Source organism: Sinohyriopsis cumingii, chromosome 7 (assembly GCF_028554795.1).
Source record: "Sinohyriopsis cumingii isolate HCF-2022 chromosome 7, ASM2855479v2, whole genome shotgun sequence".
Classification (NCBI taxonomy): domain Eukaryota; kingdom Metazoa; phylum Mollusca; class Bivalvia; order Unionida; family Unionidae; genus Sinohyriopsis; species Sinohyriopsis cumingii.
In genome coordinates, this window is record NC_142967.1 from 47,479,113 (window position 1) to 47,501,830 (window position 22,718).

The 22,718-nt window shown below is 33.6% G+C and overlaps 1 protein-coding gene across 5 annotated transcripts; it reads right to left on the reverse strand.

Moving 5' to 3' along the window:
* Window positions 1–7,117: 7,117 nt before the first annotated feature.
* Window positions 7,118–20,888, reverse strand: LOC149795154 (uncharacterized). 5 transcript variants are annotated; one of them, XM_089964883.1, is made up of 7 exons: window positions 20,680–20,888; window positions 19,095–19,167; window positions 16,114–16,372; window positions 15,180–15,326; window positions 14,128–14,323; window positions 9,655–11,888; window positions 7,118–9,028 (listed from the first exon to the last, which is right to left on the reverse strand). In XM_089964883.1, the coding sequence occupies exons 1-3, from the start codon at window positions 20,884–20,886 to the stop codon at window positions 16,197–16,199; spliced, it is 456 nt and encodes a 151-aa protein (XP_089821009.1). In that variant the 5' UTR covers window positions 20,887–20,888; the 3' UTR covers window positions 7,118–9,028; window positions 9,655–11,888; window positions 14,128–14,323; window positions 15,180–15,326; window positions 16,114–16,196. The 5 variants fall into 5 exon arrangements, with proteins under 5 accessions (XP_089821009.1, XP_089821008.1, XP_089821004.1 ...); XM_089964882.1 differs by lacking the exons at window positions 16,114–16,372; window positions 19,095–19,167; window positions 20,680–20,888 and having other exon boundaries at window positions 9,655–9,741; window positions 11,621–11,888; window positions 15,180–15,323; XM_089964878.1 differs by lacking the exons at window positions 16,114–16,372; window positions 19,095–19,167; window positions 20,680–20,888 and having other exon boundaries at window positions 9,655–9,741; window positions 10,682–11,888; window positions 15,180–15,323.
* Window positions 20,889–22,718: the final 1,830 nt, after the last annotated feature.

Here is a 22,718-nt window from a genome sequence, read left to right on the forward strand (position 1 = left end):
AAGGATCTTCCCTATCAGTAATCATATGCTGTCACACAAGGATCTTCCCTATTGGTAATCATATCCTGGTAATCATATGCTGTCCCACAAGGATCTTCCCTATTGGTAATCATATCCTGTCCCACAAGGATCTTCCCTACTGGTAATCATATGCTGTCCCACAAGGGATCTTCCCTATCAGTAATCATATGCTGTCCCACAAGGATCTTCCCTATTTGGTAATCATATGCTGTCTCACAACTGTCCCACAAGGATATTCCCTGTTGGTAATCATATGCTGTCCCACAAGGATCTTCCCTATTGGTAATCATATCCTGTCCCACAAGGATCTTCCCTATCAGTAATCATATGCTGTCCCACAAGGATCTTCCCTATTTGGTAATCATATGCTGTCTCACAACTGTCCCACAAGGATATTCCCTATTGGTAATCATATGCTGTCACACGAGGATCTTCCCTATTGGTAATCATATCCTGTCCCACAAGGATCTTCCCTATCAGTAATCATATGCTGTCCCACAAGGATCTTCCCTATTTGGTAATCATATGCTGTCCCACAAGGATATTCCCTATTGGTAATCATATGCTATCACACAAGGATCTTCCCTCTCCGTAATCATATGCTGTCCCACAAGGATCTTCCCTATTGGTAATCATATGCTGTCCCACAAGGGATCTTCCCTATTGGTAATCATATCATGTCCCACAAGGATCTTCCCTATCAGTAATCATATGCTGTCTCACAGGGATCTTCCCTATTTGGTAATCATATGCTGTCCCACAACTGTCCCACAAGGATCTTCCCTCTCAGTAATCATATGTTGTCACACAAGGATCTTCCCTCTCAGTAATCATATGCTGTCCCACAAGGATCTTCCCTATCGGTAATCATATGCTGTCCCACAAGGATCTTACCTATCGGTGATCATATGCTGTCCCACAAGGATCTTCCCTATCGATCATCATATGATGTCCCACAAGGATCTTCCCTATCGGTAATCATATGCTGTCCCACAAGGATCTTCCCTATTGGTGAAGTGCATAATTAAATCAGACCTTATAGTCTGATTTAACAAAAGGAAAAATCCCTCAAAGGGGCAAATGCTTGACTGTCAGGTTATTTTTTAAGCATTTTGTTAAATCATCATTGATACATTATTTAACTCCACCAAACCAAATTTTTATTAAAATAGTATTTTTCCTACATGTCCAAGTTGACATGTTTGCACGATTCCTGTCAGTGCAGTACAAAATTCTTGGTGCCAATCTGACATCAATATGACTTTCACAGCAGTTAATTTGAAAATCTTATTGCTCAAGAATATCAGATACTTTCAACACTTAGCAGTTAAAAGGAATAAATGTCTTATCTAGAATTTCTTTAAATTTTTTTTAGCCAGCATAATCTGTTTATTTGAGTGATTCTTGTTTTCAAAGCAAATCATTTTCAAACGTATTCAGCAGGCATATGCACAAACTGGGATTCATTAAAACAAAAAATTATTGTTTGTGTTATCATGCTTGTAAACCAGAGTACACAGCTGTAAGCCTGAGACAAACCCATTGACCGTAAAACCAATAAATGTGTATTATCAGTTCGTTCACTGAATGCAAGTAAATAAAAACTATACTCAAATTTCACTTGTATACGTACGTGTTGCTGTGTTCATAACCTTTGATTATCATACGTGATAGACCAGAAGACGTGCATTATTAAGACGAATCCAGTCATACCTTGAAATTAAAGTCGGTTCAGCCGTTTGGAAGAAAGGTGAATTTATGTGGCTTTTAGGGTTAGCGATTAGGGTTAGGGTTAAGCTTTTCTGGAGAAAACGTATGAACGGACAGGCCAGATTTAACAGGATTTTACTGCAATACGTGTATCATCAGCACCGATAAAATGGTACCTGGATGATGCAAATCGGTTTAGCGGTTTGCGAGAAAAATAAATTTTGGTGACTTTTAGGGTTAGGGTTAGGGTTACAGTTTTCTGGAGATAACGTACGAACCGAAATGACAGTCTTGACAGAATTTTCTCTGCAATATTGGCCTCATCTAATCCGACAAACAGGTACCTCGCTCATGAGAATCTGTCAAGCCGTCTGGGACAAAAATGGATTTTTGTCTTTTATGGTTAGGTTTAGCGATGAGGGTTAGGCTTCTCTGGAAATGACGTACGGACGAATATTATAGTTTTCACAAAGTTTTCATTGTTTGAATACCGGGTTCGGAAAAACTGGTCTGATTCCCCACAACATCCGGCCAATGTCAATGTCATCGACTGTCTTTATTTATACCGAATTATACACCATCCCAAAGCTTTATAATTCATAATGAATATAATTCACAATGAATACCGAAATTTAAGTGTGATTCGAACTAAAACTGTTAAGTTGTCCTTTTAATGTATTGACTTATTTCATCTAAATTTTAACTGAAAGCTGCTCTCGGTTTAGTCACTTTTTTTTCTAACATAATCCCGCATAGAGGAAAATCTTTTTCCATTCTAATGGCTTTTAAATTTATACTATTGCATGCTTGAAGTGTTCACAAATCTGCAATCGTTGCTGGTATACCGAAAACCTTCCGAATGCCAAAACGTATTAAAATTTTGAAGAATATTTTTTAAAAACATTTTATTTAAGATAATATTTTATTTCATATCAAAGCAATTTAATATATCTAATATATTATTTTTAGCTTTGCAGCATTGTGTAAGAGGTCAACAGAGATAAATTAGATATTATACAAGACCATCCTTGAATAAGCATAAACGTTGCACAGTTCATTACATTTCACATACATACATCTTTCCTTATACACGAGGATCATATTGAATATGTCGAGAAATTAGTATTTGATATGATCTGATAGACAGGAAGAACAATCCAGCTAATGACTTTTGCATTCTTTGTTCTGCTTGAATACTATTACCTTTGTGCAAAGTTTCAGTAATCTTTGCCAAGTTTTTCGCATTGTAGTTAGTGTTTGATTTGGAGTTACGGTTAGGTGTAAGTGTACGGTAACTTTAATTTGCACTGACCTAGGGATAATTAATCGTGTTCTTTAAAATGTTTTTAATAAGAAAAGAAACCTAAATATTTATTTTTGCAGTAGGCCCTGGCTAATTTATATGGAATATTTTCGGTCAAATTTGAGTAAATTTTTTATAGATTTTCTCTAAATCAAATAGTTGTGTTAATGTCGTGTCATATGTAGTGATGTCCATTTATTCGTGAAAATTAAAGCCCAAAGATTTTAAAGGTTTTAATTTTATAATCTCATTGCCCTATAAATCTATTAGATTGTCTTGGTCTATTAGTAATTATTTTGGAAGGACCAATCACTTGTTTGACAAATGACTCTGTGACATTAAAATGGTTACGGGCCGGTTCATTTATATTGTGCTTGATATCAAATATGAGCCTTGCAAATTTGCCATTATGTGTTGGGTTTGCATGTCATACATAGTTTTCCGCATTTTCAAGATGTAGTAAGGTAAGTGATACTTTAATAATTGCATACATGATGTCACTTGAGATAGAATCTACATTAATCTATGAGTTTTATTCTACAAAACATGGACAAATATTGCAGCTACATCCATTGCTAGGTGTATATAGGCTACACGAACATGCCTGCTTTGTAGTATCATTTGTTATTTTTCCAAGAAAACGTTTATAATAACTAAGTGCACTACAAGCACTAAACAAATATATTGTTGACCGTTGCAAATATTTTACAAAGTCTATTAAACATAATTGGTTTGGAATTAAAATTTCTGCTAAAACTTTTATCCTCCAATCGAGGTTATTGAATATCTGCTTGGTAACAATGATTGTTCCATGGAGCATTCGTCAGGCACGATAGATTAAAATACATTCACAAACGCGAGAATTGTCCTTAAAAGGTTATTGTTTTATAAATAAACACATCTTGGGGATTATCTCGTACTTGAGGACTTCATCCTCTCTTTTATCAAGCGTAACAATATTTATGCAGATTGTCATTGACCTTTGTCCGTTTGACCCCAAAATCGCTTGGTTTCTTCCTTAACCGAAGTGCAAGTAATACTCAAAGTTTGCGCCACGTTGCTATGTACAACTATTGTTATTGTGCGGAAACCAATTTTCTTCTTTTAGCAAGTGATCTCAACCTTTGGCATAAAATTCCACAACCTTCTTCCTCGCCTCTTGTGCAAGCAGTCGCAGAGTTTGGGTGAGGTATGTCGTTTTCAACTTTTGTTTTTGCACGGAAACCATGTTTTTAAGTCTTTCAGTCACCGTGCGTGCGTGCGTGTGTGTGTGGATTATGTCGCAAACATGTAGCATCATGTCCCTACCCCGGTATCTTTATCCTGAAGCCAGGCGTACCAGTTCTAACACTAACCTCTAAATGCTGAGCGCCAAGCTAGACAGTCTTTGTACCATTTTTATACCGCATTATAGGCGGACATTCTAACCACTTAGGCCACCAGAGTAATTTCGTTCAGACAGTGATCTTGATATTTGTGTTTTTGACCCTGAAATCAATCGGCTTCTTCCTCAACATACGTAACGTATCCAAGTAGTCTGGAAGTTAAGAGTCCCTAAAATGGAATGCCACTCTAGCGCAAACTAGATGTCACTGGAATTCAAGACAGTTTCTTCCCTTTGAAATACTGAGTGTTTAATATTCTTCAGTGGTAACAGAATTTTCAAATTACCTCCTGTGGTGGATATACTGTATGTCAGCTTGGCACAGTTTTCATTTAGGACCAAGAAGGCATCATAAAGAGTGATCATGTGGAAATCCCGTTTTGATATTTTCTATTTGTCATAGCAATGGTATGATACCAAGATGGATGCCATAGTGGTCACATCCAATATCACATTGGCAACATTTCTACCTATTACCAACTATACATAATAAGTCTTTTGAAGAGAGACACAATGTCAATAAGACCAGCTGTCTGAAGTACTGACCAAAATGGCACCACAAACTAGTCTTCTGGCTAAAACCAAATGACAATATTTCCCTTCATTTTGTAAGCAACATTTCAAGATGGCCAGATACACCTATTCACTAAGAAATATCCAAAAGGTAATAGTGATGGATTGGTCATAAACTAAAAATGCTGCAAATCCACAACACTAGCTTGGCCATACAATTGTTAATAATGGACCAACCATACATCATAAGAAGTCTTTTTGTGAAAAACGCATGTTTATTTTACCATTCATTGAAATACAGTAATAACAATATTTTCCAAAACGCTGTCTGCTGTGGTGGCTGTATTGGATGTTTGAGTGGCACCATTTTCATTTAGGATCAATTAGACCCGAGAATGAATGTGTGTGTGTGTGTGTGTGTAAAGTTATGGCAATACTTGAGATAGTTTAGGAGTAGCAGAAGTGCTAACAATCTTAGCATAAACAGATAGATGACAGACAACACAGATCATCCCATAAACTCTTCTGTGCTGTGACTAGTATAGCTAAATAAACTCTTTAGAAGGTCACAGGAACATATCTCAATGTACAACATACCACCATCCAAAGATGTACTTACAGTGCAAGTTTTCATTGCACTCCTGAAATCTGTGTTAATCATAGACAGGGAAGATGGCCAGATCGACTCAAGGAGTATGGCAACAATAACATAACAGGAATACCGTGCATGGTACATTATAGTGGTTATAAATAACTTTAATCATTGGTCAAGGTATACTACCCTGAACTAAACATAATGTACAGAAGACACTATTTTCACATCTTGATCCCAAATTCAATAGGGCTTATCTTACCCAAAGTGTAAGAATCTGCATAGTTCTTTAACTTAAGATGAAGGACAGTTAGTACCACTTTGCCAAAATGAATACAGTCAAAGATCAACTGACATCATAATATGTCAGCCTTATGACCAGAGCATAAATCATATATGTAAATACAAATTTACTCCAATGAATGAGAAATCAATTTATTCATATTTTGCATGGTAAAATATCAACACATTCACAACAAGCAAATCATTTATTTTTGCTCTTTTTCAAATACATTACAATTCTTAAATACAAACAATAACCATTCACTGAACAAAAATAATACAGATCTCAAATATAAATGCATGTCAAATCCTAAACAATGCATGGATCCAAGTACTGTTATGGAAAACATAAATGCATTATTTTCCAGAGATGACCAGCCTTATAAATGCAACAAAATGATTTAAGTACAGTTCACGAAAATAAAAATGTCTATTTACAAGTTATCAGCCTAACATGTTATCAAGTATATTCTATTCCTTTTTAACTGTATAATGGTTATGAACCTTTCTTACCCAGAATTGTAATTGGGGTACATAAATCTTAAGCACACACACACACACACACACTGGAAATACCACGCATTAGGCAAAGTACTATAAGACATAATTTCCAATCATGTAAAGTCTAAATTTTCCTTAAGCAGAACACACGCTCTCATAAAATTCCATTCTTCTCACAGCAACTGATACATGTACAGGAAATATTTTTCTACCAAAAACATATGCCTATTACTTCCTGTTTAAAAATCTCTGAACTTAACATTCATATTTTACCAAAAAATGTGTAAAAAAGTCCACTTTAAATCTATGACAGAAGACTCATTGGTACCTGATAAGTGACATAATCAGCATTACATTGGTAGTTACAGAAAAAACATTTTGGGTATTTTCATGAAGTAAATAAGTCTACAAAATCCTTAAGCATCAAATCATCTTAGAAAATGACCACAATAAAACAATTGGGAATGAAAATGATACAAAGAGGTTTCATATGAATTAATTTCTTTTAAATTTAAGAAAAGATAATGTATACGACTTTACACTTTTCCACATAACTGTAAAAAAAAATGCTGTACGAAAATCTGTCGCATGATAAAGGAGGACAGACTGTTACATGTAACAAATATGTGGGGACAATGTGTCACATTATAATTAGGTACAGACACTTCTGTACAGGTTACAAATGCATGGGGACAACATGTTCAATGTATACTCAATTTAAGAGTCTTGGAAAATAGATGAAATACTAATCACTGCAGTTTTACCACTGGTCTGTTTAATTAACTTAAGAGCAGATTTGGTATACCATGTGCTAACCACAACACTATCTGAAATTCGTAACAAACATATCAAAATATTTATAGATTATCCAAAACCAGCAAACTTGAAGGATCTACATATTTTATTCTACTGTCAACATATTTTATTCTCAAACAACTTGCAATATAAATATATCCATTTTGTAAGAGAACTGCCTTAAAATAGTCTTAAGATGCATATTATAGACAGGGACAATAATCTGCTCAAATATGGTACATCCATTTGCACAGTAAATCATGCATATTAAATTTGTTGTACTAGACTGATATAAGTACAGTGTGGTCAGTGTATCAACCAACATAACTGAAAGCTAATGTACATCTTTTGCAGTTCTTCTTTTTCTTCTGGCTCCATTGGTGCATAAAAAACTGCAAGTAGTGATTGAATTTACCCATTCCCATAGCTCTTGCTGAATATTTGATGTGCTGACGAAAAGCATTTGTTTGCTCACATATTTCAGTGTTAATTTTTTTTAACAACATGAGACGTGATGATTTGTATACTGGTGGACACTTATGGGAAAAGCCATGAAATGTATCATGAAAAAAAATGTGTTTTTCCAAAAACCAGGTTCTTGATTCAAACAGTACTCCTCAAGCTGGCAACTAAAATCATAAAATATTTCTTCTGGGGCATTTTCCATGTATGCATAAGCAGAACAAGCAGGATCTTTTCTCCCTTTATGTCCTGGTATCATATGATATCCATAGCAATACCCATAATGTTGTGGGTCAAACCAGAGAAATAAGTATGTTGTACCCTTCCTTCCCACTTCAGGGTAATTTTTATGTCATTTTTCTTCAGCTCTTGCAGGTTCATCATCATAAGTACTATTATGAGATATTTTATCCATTGTGTATTTTGGAGTGTCTCTTAACTGCTTACCGGGAGGGGGGGGGGTGAAGTAATATGCTCTCCCAAATTTAGCAGGATTATAACTACCTGGTTTAGGATTAATCTGGTCTGGTTCTTTACAGTTTGAAAAAAGCTGTTTCACTCTTGACACCAGATGGTCCAAAATTTCTAAAGTTGCTGAACATATACAAGTATTCGTGACTGCAAATAATACATCTCTAATTTCAGGAGAAAACTTGGCAACTCTGTTTATAACATTTATGTCTAAATCTGAATTTTTCCTAAGTAAATTCAAAATAGATTGGAAGTCGTCAACAAATCGATAGGGAATAATGCTTGAAACGGAATGATTTGAAGACAGTATCATAAAAAGAACTGCTAACTTTCTCAATACTCGGTTGCTACAACCATTTTGCATAAAAATATTCAACAGTGAGTGAAAGTTTCTATCAACATGTTGTAACAGAATATCATTTCGGTTTTTTTCCTCTTCTAAAGGTAGCTCATTAGCACTGCCCAAGGTACCAAGCACTTTCTTAGAAAGGTAGAGTAAGTGATTTCTACTCTGAGCTTTATCCTTTGAATCATGATCACCCTGGGCAAAGCTAATGAAAGCCCTCTTATTCCTTCGATGACAAAGATCTATTGAAAAGTCATTCGTTGGAGTCTCTATTGGTACAACTGTTGAATGTCGAATGTTGATGCCTATCTTAGTTCCATCAGCAGCTAACAATTTTGGACTAAATTTGCAAATGGAACAAGGCTGTCTATAATCTAAATTGAACTTACTTATCCAGGAAAAAAACCAAGCAATAAAAGTATTATTTGACATAAAAGAAGCAGAATTATGACTGACACGTTTGTAGAAGCTATTCATGATTGTACAATAGAAGCCAAAAGAAATATATGAGTTCAGAACATGGTCCACAAAGTCCCAGCCAATTTCATCGCCAGCTCCAGTATCCCTGGCAAGAAAGTGGATGGCCTCTCTCTCTCCTGGACCTATGTCACAATCCCGAGTGCCACTTAAACAACGGCGATACCAAATCTAAATACAAAATAAGAAATATCAGAATCCTGATTAACACTTAAACAACTGTGATAACAAATCTAAATATAAAATCACACACACACACACACACACACACAAAATGTATCATTTACCAAATAAATAAAACATTATACAAACAACACAAATGTAAAAACAGATTCCTCACTGATAAAAAGTTAAGACTATTATCTTTTATACTGCTGGAAACACTAAGGCAAGTACACTGTCTTGACCACTGAAGTCAATCTTTTAATATCATAAAATTAGATGCTAATGCATGTTGTGAAATTTGTGAGTTTTCAAAGAACTAGATTTGGGTTTGTAAAGCAATAGAAAAATTATTCTCCCACATCCCCATAACTTAGTCGATACATCTTCGCTTGATAAAAAGGACTTATGCATGCCAATATAAGCAACAACATATTTTTCATTTGTCGGTATAAAGTGTTTTTTTGTGTGCATATTTATGCTAACAATCTTTGACAGAAAGACAGAGATATGAATAGATAGGAACAAATAAAAATGCCATGCTTTCTACTAAAGTGGTTACTTAAAAGATGAGTTAGTTCATCATCAATGAACTGAAGCTCACTGAAAGAAGAAAATAAAGCAAAAATTTATACCTTGTGTTTTACAAGTCCATGACATGTATATACAGTGGAAATATGGGATACTGCAATTGTCTCTCCATTAGGAAAGACATATCCTACCTGAAATCAATCAATTAAACAAAACTTTAAGTAATTCAAATATGACTGAGGAAAAGGATGAACAGAGAGTGAATGTTCAAGGACCAAACTTTAACCAAATTTCTTGTTGCAATGTGACAAATATTTCCTGAAGATGCAGCATAACCAAAGTAAATGTACTTTTATTTATTGTGTACAGGATGTGATATTAACTGTCTAGTCCTGGTCCATCTGAACCTGTACTGAATCCCATTAACATGTGCAGAAAAATCTGACAATGATACAATTGTTTTAGAATGAAATTTGATTTAAATTATGGATAAGCAATTAGTACATATATTGTATAATTTTCCATAATAAGTAATATGCATATGACAATTCTGTATGATAGTCAATCAATGAAAGTACATCCATCCTTGGTCCACACAAATACTGGAAGTCACAAAGACGATGATTATTCTGTATTCCAGATGTTTTCTTTAGGCAATAACTTTTTTTCTCCAAGCAATTTATCCTTCCTTTATTACACACTAGTTGATAATGCACTAACTCTTCCATACAAAACTGATAGATAACCTCAGTTTTTTCATGTAAACATCATATATTTTTCTCAAACAGTATGTTCACGTTCCCACTCATAATAAGTAAGAGAGCTGATGAAAGATACACTAGAAAAATAATGTATGGTGACTATCTAATTAAAACTGTAACCAATAATAAATGGTAATTACAGGTAATTTACTTCTGTTACATGCATATAGTTTGTATAATTGTTGTAATGATTTATGTCAGTTGTTGATGTGATCACGAGCATAACATTGAGCTACCTGAATGCATTTTACCATAGACCCTTATTTAATATTAGTTATTTTCATTCTCTTTTAAATAAATTCTCCCAAATTAAGTTTGGTTTGGCATTTTACAGTACATCAACACAATGTAGTTTATTGGGGCAAAGTACCTTGCCAAGAACACACCACTGTAATTGTATCTGGCCTGATCCCATCAGTAGATCCATCCATGTGTTAGCATGGACTTTCAATTGATTGAGGTGAGGACAAAGGGTCTCAGCATTGTCAAGACGGAGAACTTTACATTTTGAAGATGAATAAAGTGCATTACAAAATCCAGACTGACAAGATAGTCTATTGTCAGTGATATGAACAAAAGTACATGTTTTGTCATCATCAGAATACACTGAGAACTTCAAAGTTTTATCAGATGAGGTTGGCATCTGGCAAATAGGCTCATTAATTTATCTTTGGCAGCTTCAAGTTTTTCAATTATCTTATTTTCTGACCTGGAAGAATTATTTAATAGAGAAGGTATATGGTCACTGATCAATTCATTAAAAAGTCTCATATGGCAGCATTTCACATCACTCAGATCTATCTCATCAAGATTTTCCTGAGGTATACTTATTGCGGCTAACTGCAGTAATATGCCATACATTCCACAGCTACAAGACAATTCAGTTATCTATATCTTTTTTGGTCAAATGAACATAACAGTCTTCCTGAAACAGTCCAGTTGTCATACTAACTTCATTCATTGTAAAAATATTCACATTAGCTGCACTACGTCGCCAAATTACATGACCATTTTCAATCATTGCATATTTGAATTTATCATAACAAGATCTTTCTTTAGCTATATTTTCTGAAGAAAACTGAGGGTCTACAGTGTGTATGTTTGTCATCAATTCTTCAATTGTCAAACGTCTAGTAGGTTCATGACGTTTGCGTTTGGATGCAGGGGGAACTATGTCACCATAATCAGATGACTCGGGTAAACTTTCAAATGTGGAAGTAGACTGAGCTGGATCTAAGGCAATGTTTTTATATTTGGAGCAAATGGAATAGAACTTATCCATGTTACCCTCTCTAAAATTGTACAGCACCTGATTCCTTAGTGAAGCAGGTTTATACTTTTCTTTCATATCTGGAATTGATAGCCACTGGGAATAAGAAACTGTCTTGTGCTGCCATTTATGCCAATTTGGAAACATGGAGATATATTGAAGCTGCTGATCCCATGAAACTGGATATTCAAGTGGAACAAAGACACCTGAGAATGTAACTTGTTGGCACATACAAACTTCAGTTCTGTGAGTTTCAAAAGCGGCCTGAAAGGCAGTCCCATCAAATCATTTACTGGCAGAAAAAAAACTGAAATGTAGGAAAAGAAAACATATTATTCTTTTACTGCATGCTAGTTGAAACAAATCTGTGATTAATATTTCTCGATGGAGATTTTATGCAAAACGTAAGACCCTGCAAAATGACTACACTACAAAAGCAATTGAAAATCTCAAGTACCAATTTTTTCTCTTTAGTGTATTTGTTACAGATTGCAAATAGTAAAGCCAAACCCATCATGAGATCTCAATCAATTTTGTACCCTGCAAGAATGATCATAAGTCAATTACTCATGTCACATTTCAACAATATCATGCACATACTTGAATGGCAGCATGTAACAGTGATCACTCACAAACACAATATCGAATTTTTCTTCCAGTAATTAGGTTATCAAACGGGTATTGTACAGATTCAGTTCTTATTAAAAAAGACCAATAACTAAGTCAGCAATTGAGCTGCAAAGACACACTCATTAAAAGAATCAAGTTCACATACAATGCAGTTAACCTAACGAATTGTATTTGGTTTTTTTTGAAAAGGCTACTAACAATGATGCTCACAGCTAGAGGAAATGTGAGCAATTTGATCATATAAATATACCAATGCCTCCTCAACATCACACCCCTAGCCCATGATGAAGACGCGTAGAGCTTAACAGTGCACAACTGTTTTTAAAAAAGTGCAAGTGAAATGCCTGTAAAGAAACTTGTCTTCTCATGATGAGCTGAACAAGTACCAAGTTTCAGGGCAATCCACTAAATACTTTGAGTAATTGCATTAACAAAATTTGGTCATACACTGTATCCAACTGTAATCCAAAAATGTCCACAACCCTTACAAATATCATGGGAGCACAAAGATTTGTACATGCAATTTTAGATGAATATTGTCACACGTGCCAATTTTCATGATCCTTTCAAAAAGGCACCACAATCGGTAGCACTGGCAAGATTTTAACAATGCATTCTGCTGCACGACAATACATCAGACTAAAATTGCAAAAGCAAAGTGAACTGTTTATATGAACATTTTCAAATGATGACTGTAACATGCAGTTACATGGCAATCCAATGAAAAATGTGAGACAAGCTGACTTCACAAAATCCTATCAAACATTAATCTAAGAAAGTAACTAGCTCTAACTGAAATAGCAGCAGAGATTTGTCAACGTATGCAACTTCCGATAATGATGAAAACATTTTTCCAAATGTCATGGCAATCCAATGAAATCTGAAAGATTAGATGATTCATTAGATTATATTATGCACTGTCTTTAGATTGAAGTCAATAAAGGGCAATAATTCTAAACTTAATTAGCGGAACAGTGATTTGATATATGCATTATTTGTTAATGAACATAATATTGTACTGAATTTCATTACAATCCATAAAGAAGTTGTACAATTTGCACTCACAAGTTTGTATCATGCACTGCATTAATCTACAAAAGAAAAATGAACAAAAATTGCAGAAGCACACTGATTCATTAATATATGTATCTTCTGATAATGACCATAGGATTTACCAAGTTCCTAGTCCAATTAAAAACAAAAGGACTAGTTCAGGGGGCAATTTTGTTGCTGGCTTGCCAGACGAATACCTGTGGGTTCTGAGGAAGGTCATTTAAAATTGATGGCCATCGGCCCAATTAAATTTTCCTCCATCATTATTTTCCTCTGATTGGGAGAGCCAGTTGATTTTCTGCAGGGCCAATTGATTTTCACACAAGATGGTCACACCAGCCAGTGGAAAAAGTCTGTGTCACATCAACCCATGCTAACTGTACTAACAAGACTGTGACATTCAATTACAGAAAGAGCAATACATATAATAAAAATTGCAGGGGCAAATGAGTCTCGGATTCGGATAATGTGGTTATGTGAGAAAGCTTGCTGGTAGCTTATCGTCGGTCGGTGGTTCTTTCTGGGGGTTTTCCGGGTTCTTCCTCCACCATTAATACTGGCCGCCATGTATAGCCTATCTTGTGCTGAAAAATGGCGTTAAACCCTACAACAACAGCAGGTGCAAAGTGACTGGACAGTTGGTGCATATTTAGGTAATGACCAGTACATATAACATGTTTTATGGCAACTCATATAAATATATGAGAGACTAATTGTCTTAACAGTGTGCTGAATGGAAGGAAGGATAGACATATATGAATTAGCATATGGGCATGGTTATAACAAATGGAAAATGAAAGATGGATATAGAAAGACTGATGGAAAGGTAATAATGATTTCCTGCATTTCTTCTTAATACTTACTTCGCATTCTGCTTGTCTTTGTAGCTCTTTTTCTTCTCTATGTACACTATCACCCCCATACACTAAAAATTATTTTCTTTGAAAATATTTGTTTGTATGTGATGAAGAAGATGATCTAACGACTTCCTAATACTGTATTTATTTTGGAACAGTATTTCGGAATACCTTCTTCCTGTGGATGGTAATTTCTTTGACTCTGTAATGAAACAAAAAAAAAACAAAAAAAAAAAACAACACTATAAGCATAATGTTACTGTGTTAAACTTGCTCACCACAGACAATCAAATGTAGGTTATGGCATGCATCTACTTGCCAGCATGCACAAAAAAAGATCCATACCCTCTGTCAAAAGAACTAAACGTGACTATTTCGATGCAAGTTATATACATGGTAAAATATACAAGGTATAGATGTTAAATTTCTGTAAAATGTACATAAAGTATAAAGGTTTTACTGGGATGAATGGTGCAATTTTGTTTGCAGGTTTAGTGCTCTTTGTGGATGTCATTCACTTTATCTTACTTGTTTCCTGACTGTAGCTGCTTAATATTTAACAATTTGAAGGTCTGGTTAAATTGCTTTGATGTTGTTGCCATTTTGGTTTCTGGCTACTTTTCTCTTATAAAATGACATATTTTCCATTTTTATCACTCATAAGATCATGTGTTCTACTTTGTTTCCTCATGTACCTCTTGAAATAAAAATTACTTGACATCCAAATGATGTACTTGTCTTATGGACACTACAAGACATTCTTCTGTTTAAGCTGTATTCTCAAACTTGAAGTAGGAGTTGGTAAGTGTATATTACTATGGTACCAACACTACAAAGTATAAAATTAAATGCACTATTAAACATTAAAGACAATCTTCTGTTCACATTTCACATCAACAATGCCTATCTTGTTCTCACTTCATTTTTGTTCAAAGTTAGGTTTTAAGATAGTTGAGTTTGTGGCTTCTAAACACTTCAGTATTAACTAGAAAACTGGCAAGCTACAGATATATTTGGTCATGTATTAGTAAGAAGAAAGCCTTGAATAATGCACAAACCTGGCTCTGGCAGCTTTTTGTGTTTCTCGGTTAGCAAATTAAAGTATTCTCCTTCAGCTGCTTTGATATCATCCAATGTAAATATGTTTTCCCAAAAAAAATCCTCGTTTCTATCACATTCAAGCGCCTGTTTGATAATATCCAAACCTTGAAAGAGAAAGATTTATAGGTAAAATGTTGTGCCTCGATTCTGGAGATAACAAATCATGCAGACAAAGACTCATCCACTATAATTCTTCAGAATGAAAAGTTAACAATGTTTATCAGATGCAATACAATTATATATATATATATATATATATATATATATATATATATATATATATATATATATATATATATAATCAATAGATTGTCTTTAACAAGGAGAATAGAACATTAAATATTTGTATAAACTGATAACCTGATAAAAAAGCTATATCTGTAAATTTTGACAAAATAACAATGTTAAAGATAACATTACTGTAAGCCTAATGTGCTTTCATTAACCACACATATCAGAAGATTAATAACTGTTCTCTGACAGTCTTAATTTCAGTTTAATGCTAAATGAAATAAAACTACAAATTCAACTTCTAAAAACTTTCCTATCAGTGGGATAAACAAGGTTTTAAACTACACTGTTCTAACTTAACTGATATTTCAACATACATTTTTATACTTTTATAGCTGCAACTAGGGTATGATAGTTTGTATCCCTCCCCTGTGGTTTATTTAAGGTGGTCATAGGTCAAATATAGAATAAATGCAATTACAAAGAGATGTCGTAGAATAGAATTTGACAAATGCTTACAAACATAAGCACAATGTACTCTGTTCTTTGATCACCAGTTAACCATCCAGTAATTTGGAGCCAGTTTGAATGTCCCAAAAGCATGAGCATTTGCTTTCATGAGTCTCAAATGTAGCTATAATGTTGTGATGATGTGATTACCTTTGCTTTCAAAGAATCCACTGAAAATGCCGCTTTAAAAAAAATCGTAAATAGTGCAGACGTCCCTGGCGAAATACAACACGTTATGCATAGCCTTCTGACAATCCTGCTATTGCCATGTCCATCATACTCTTCTCCAAAAGGAACATGTAAGATGTTTCTGGTAAAGTTATCCTTTGGAGAAGATGGCAAAAAGCTGACTGCCGAGTCACTGCTGCATGACATAATTCCATGTTACGTCTGAGATTGGAAGTCCACTCTGTAAACACACAAAATAAAAAGATCATATATAATTAAAACCAGTTTGTGGCAGTTTACAGACACTGCACACAACTGTTTACTTCATCATTATCTATAGAAATATTCACACCACCAATATATTATTAGTTCTACGTATCTACATCTTATCCACAACCTTAACAAAACTGACTGAAGATAAAAGGATCTTTCAAATGTATAAGAAGTGTATGTATATACATATATATACACATACACACACTGGCCCTGTTCTTATTATGTGGCCTTTTCAATTGAGGACTAAATGTTTTGTGCATAAGTGTATAGAATGTACATAGTACGGTAGTAAGAAAGTTACATACAACTTCAAAGCATTTAACATCTTCATTTAAAAGCAGCATTAATTATTAAAATGTTCTTGTCTTAAGAACAGACTTATTTCAATTGAACAACTGAATAATTCTTTTTCTCGACTTAAGAATGAAATGCAAGTGAGGTATATTTATCATGCAAATTTCAGAAACATTCAAAAATGTCATTTAAATCTTGGTACATATACAATGCTCTTTCTATTTACTCCATTTTCCAATGCCGATGAATATCCTCCTTATCTGTTACAAAAAATGTATTGGATTGGAGCCTTTCCAACATGAAGCGATTTGGGCCCCACACACCACCGCTAAGGATGTTGAGTCGAATGACTTTAACTTTTCTTTTAAAGTAATAGGTCTCCATTTTCGTGATGAACTGTTAAAGTTTTCTAATGATTTTTTCCTTTTTTGCTAATGGTACAGTACTGCAATTGATTATGAAGATGAAACTTTTGTGGACAAAATGCCTAGTTTATAAAGGAAGTGATGCATGAGTTGTCTCATGATTTTCTGGTCTTTGTCTGGTACTCAGTGCTGTTCAAGGTTAATTTCTTCCTGTGTGCTAATCCACAAATCTATTTTTAGCCCATGAAGACCATTTTGTAATCCTGGCATTTATAGATAATTATATATTAACCTTAGTGGTACTCTCAAACCTGACATTGGGAAATAGACATCAGAAGAGATAATCATGTTACTTACTGTACCAATCAAATATTGGTTTCGGACACATATTAAAATAAAATGTTGCCACTTGTGAAGTGAGAATCTTACATTTGTGCACAATTATAATTGCTGCTGTTTGCATTTGAGGGGTGGACTTTCTTGGGGATACTTTTAAACAGGAACTCTTCAGTGCCATGGAATTCTGGCCATAAAAAGTGGGTGGACACCGGTCAAAGAGACATTCAAGAGGGGGGCCACTGTATATAAAGGCTTCTAATGTTTTTTGTTGAACCCGATTGTTTTAACAGGGCAAGGGAATTATAAAAGCATGAAAATGACAATAGTACTGACCATGAATAATACAAAATATTGAAATATGTATTTCATGAACTAATGTGTGAGAATATATGCAGGTTCCTTTCTGGATGTGCTGTTGCATGGTTATCATTATCAATTTATAACATATTTCCCTTTCAACTTTTTTTATTGTAAAAAATATATTTTCTTACATTAACATTTAGTTTGGAATATTAACCTGAAACAGTAGTTTCTTGTGAATTAAACAAAATCAAATTTAATATTAGTTAACAGGCTCAAGTCCATGAAAATGTATAATGCTTACATAGCAGACAAATTTGGTGAGTTTGATGGTGAACTAGCTCAAAAATAGTATTCTGTTATGGATAATAAAGGTTATTTCTGTTGCTTACATCTTATCTAATTAATGCAAGCCATACAGGTTAACAACCCTGACAGTCTGTATTAAAACACATTATGATTTGTGGTGAGACAAATAAATGTGAGGATAATGGATGGATGGACAAGGACATGGAAAAATTATTTTACAAATATTCAAAAAGAAAAATTGTGAATAGCAAAAGGCACATCAGAATCAACAGCTTAAAAAGGCTAACAAGTTTTATAAAAGATATTTTGAATTGTTTGGGAATGATGCTCTTAAACTGAAAATGTGCTTGACAGTCTAATACACAGATGGCAAGATGGAATCCATTTATACATCTTTTGTCAACTTTTGTTATCTTGGGGGTGAAAACAAAATGTCACCAAAGTACTATTGTGAAGTAATCAATCCATAACAGGCCTGCACAGGGCTAAACTACTGGTATTAAACAGCTAAGATTCCAATGATTTGATAAGTTTTGACTACAAAACACTGCATTTGCATCATTTTTTAAATCAGTCACAGCTCCTTAAATGATTATATTTATTGTCACAATAAGATGTCATATCCTCTCAAGTTTGGTTTTCACTATGAGTTTCCAGTGTTTCACCATTCACTGAATGTCTCTTATACATTCTTAACTTTAAAACTGTTGGAAACACCTGGAGATTTGAGGGATAGATCCTTGCATACCAATTTTAAGTTACTTTATACAACCATACAAGAATCTAGCATTTATATTAATTTTAGAAACATTTTCTTGGACACTGTATGCATTAATGGACATTTCATCATAGTAACAACTCATTTACCTCTCCACTTTGAACAATATTTGAAGTGTCTTTTGTGAAGATAAAACAACAGAAACAAAACTATTTCAGCCTTTAGAAACCAAAGCTTAATGAAAGCACTATATGTATCAGAACTGTTATGGAGGACAATCTGCAAATATAGTTGCTTAGTAATTTAAAACTTTTCTGTTAGTCATATGGAAATGGATAATCAATGCACACTTAGAGAACTACCTTTGTTTTGCTGCATTGTTGCTGTGTATATACCAAGTTCTGGATGGTCTGATGGAACACCCATGACAAGCACCTGCAAGAAAATAATATCCTTCATAAAATGCTGGGTGGAGATGGAAGTTTATATGCAGTGATTTAACCTAACCAATTAATAAATAAAAAAACACAGTATGGCCACATGTGTATAACACTGTATATGGGTGTTTATTATTTTTTTAACAATAGCTTTTACAAGTTTTCAGTCATACCGCTATGTCTGAATCCAGGACAACCAGTCTTAACACTAACCTATTAATGCTGAACGCCAAGCAAGGCAGCTGTTAGTACCATTTTTTTAAGTCTTTTGTATGACTCGACTGGGGTTCAAACCTACAACTTCACGCATCCAAGGCAGATGCTCTAACCACTAGGCTATTGACACTGTATACAATCATTGAGCATATTTATGGATGTATGTATGTAGAGAGAGAGGAGGGGGTATTCAACATAACACCAGTACATGCCTTAAAAAGCCAACCTAATTTGGTCAAAAAATATTGAAAAAACTAACCAATTTCATATCCCTACTTGTACTCTGGAAGCTGATGCTAAATTCAACTAAAACAAGATGAAGAAGATGGAACAAACATTAAATCTTGTCTTAGATATAAATATGACATTTAAAATGATGTCTCATTATTACCTAAGTATGTTGAGTGGTTGGCAGAGTTCTGTATTCAAATCATATGAAATAATGTATGACTATTTATCTCGGATTGCCAATTTAAAAAAGGAAATGTTATCAGAGCAACTCATTGATCTTGGTGCAAAAATTAGTTTACCTTCTTTTATTGAGAACTAAAGTGATTACTATCACTGGAAAAGATCATAAAACAGGGCCATAAAGTAACATTTTCATATACTGGTCTGAGTATATTATTCCTTTTCTTAGATTTACGTAGAATTTACCTTTATACCATATGCTGTATTACATACCGCTTATACTAAATAAACCTTATAAAATAAACTAAGAAGCTGGAGTCTTGTTTAATTCATTATTTAATTTGATATATCATACAACTGAGTTAACTATTAATAAAGTGCAATTATTGGGCGACAATACTGAACTTTCCACCAATGAGAGTCACTCAATATTCATTTAAACATTCTTATTTGTAAAAGTTTAAACAGTAACTTGCAAATATCGAAATACGGGTAATGAGTATATTACGTATATCGTGTTACGAGGTATGCGGCAGCCTACGAATAGCTTTACGTAAATTATATACACGGCGGCAGTGCTTATAGTCTTTCCAGACATGGTAAACGGCAGCTGTTAGGTGTTTTAAAGGACGATTCAAATTGTTAATATAGGTTTTAAACTAGAACAACATAATCCATGGGAAAGGAGTAACTTGCTAGAATTCTAAAATATTTCCTCTTTCAAACGGCTATGAATAAAATCACATTTTGTTTTCTTTAATAGACCAGCCATTTCGGGTGGATGGGTGGGTACGGATGAGATGATAATTTATAATTGGCAGCTGTTTGGTACGTCTATAATACACACATTGGTGTAATCTTTTCAAGAAATTGAAATACAAACCTGTTCACTGCTCTCACTGCGTAACTTCTGGTAATGTGTACTTCCAGAAGTACTGGGCACGCCAGTGTTCATTCTTGATGGTCGATTTTCATCTTTTGACGCCATATTTACAGCTGCTGAGTTTGGTTTTGTGTGTGATGTCATGACCACGTGACACACTTTTTGGAAGAAATTACGCGATTGGTTCCAACGATTTCGCATGTTCATAGTCTGTTCTGTTACTTAGTTTAAGACAACAGAATCGTAACAAAAACAAAAGCTAAGACACAGTAATAGAGCCATGATGTAGATAAGTTCCCTTCCAGAAACATTCAATGTTGTCAATACATTTAGGAATTTCCACGTGAAAAAGTAAACATGTTGACTTCAATTGATAATGATCTGTACATGTAATCTTAACTCACAGAGGAATATTAGTAATGTATAATGTTGTTTGCAAAATAAATGTCGCTCGTCAGGTATACTATTAACTTGTTGTTTGACAAAGACCAACTACAAAATACAGATATATATATATATATATATATATATATATATATATATATATATATATATATATATATATATATATATATATATATATATATATATATATATATAACCATGAATAAAAGCCAACATACAATACAAATGAAATATACATAACGTAGCAAAAACACAGTTTTGTTAATGGAAAATATATGCTTAGAACATTTTATGATGTATTGATAAAGTTATCTACAATATACGTTTAGATAATAGTAACTGTCATAGTCAGATATGTGTTTCCATTTTATTTTATTTTTTACCTTGCCGGCTTGAATATTTCCTTCTAAGCATATGGCCGAAATTGACCCACGTTTAATACCTAAATTTTTCAAACGTCATGGGCTGATGAATAATGTCTATATTCCAGTATTAATGTTCAATGTTTTGTTTTTGTTATCTTTGTTAATATAATATAAATTGTTTATTTTTCCTCAATTTGTTTGCATTTTAAATCACCAGAAGAGTTTATTTTTATATTGCTTATGGTATAAATTGTTGAATGCTGGGGGCGATTCTATTAAAGCGTTCACAAACAAATCTTGCAGGGGCTTGTGCAATGTTTGTTTATATTATCGTGGCAAAGAATTAACATTAAGCAACTTCATTTTAATTACATCTTGCGTTTAAAATTTATAATATTACCTCTGGTTGCTATGTCATAACTATTTAATATTTGGTTGGATAATTAATGTTTAATCATCGATGATTCAACATACAATATTTAATAAATAAGACGAGTTTTCACTATTAAAAACAGCAATTCAGCCTTAGAATGACGGTAAAAATGAAATTAATTATAATGCCCAATGTAATAAACTGTAGCTATTATGTAATCGTATTATATAGATAGTATAAAATCATTTTTTTTAAATATAGATTTGGAAAAAGCTTGATGCATTGATAAACACATTACAAAAATTAAATATATTATTGTTGTTAATAAACAAATAAGCGTTACTACATGTAAAATGATTGATAAAGAAATGAAATTATTGCTACTGGTTATGTTATAAAACAAAAATATGAGGTGCTGCGTAAGGAAATAATAAATTGCAATGCAACTGTAAAACCAATACTAAAAGTAAGAACTGCTATTATATAAAAGTGATTGGAAAAAAAAACTATAATTAAATTTTGAAACTGCATAATGATGTGGACGAAAACCACAATGAAACCAGCAGTTAAAAATGCTGATTATAAGCGCGGTCGATCTCAGTTTGTTGAAGACATGTTCAAAAAGTCAACAAAAATCTCCGAATCAATTAAACAATAAAAATAACTGTTGAGCATCATTTGATCGTGGATAAATTATTGAAAGGTCAACATTACTCTAGCGTGTTGACTATTTAAAAATAATTGACAAACCAATTCCAAAACCAGTGAACAACTATCAAACAAAAGTATATTGAAAAATTAATACCAGACGCGAGGACAACTATAATTTTCAACCAATTAATACACCAGCTCAACTAATACATGATTAGCCATTTGACGATGAAAAAACAAAAGAA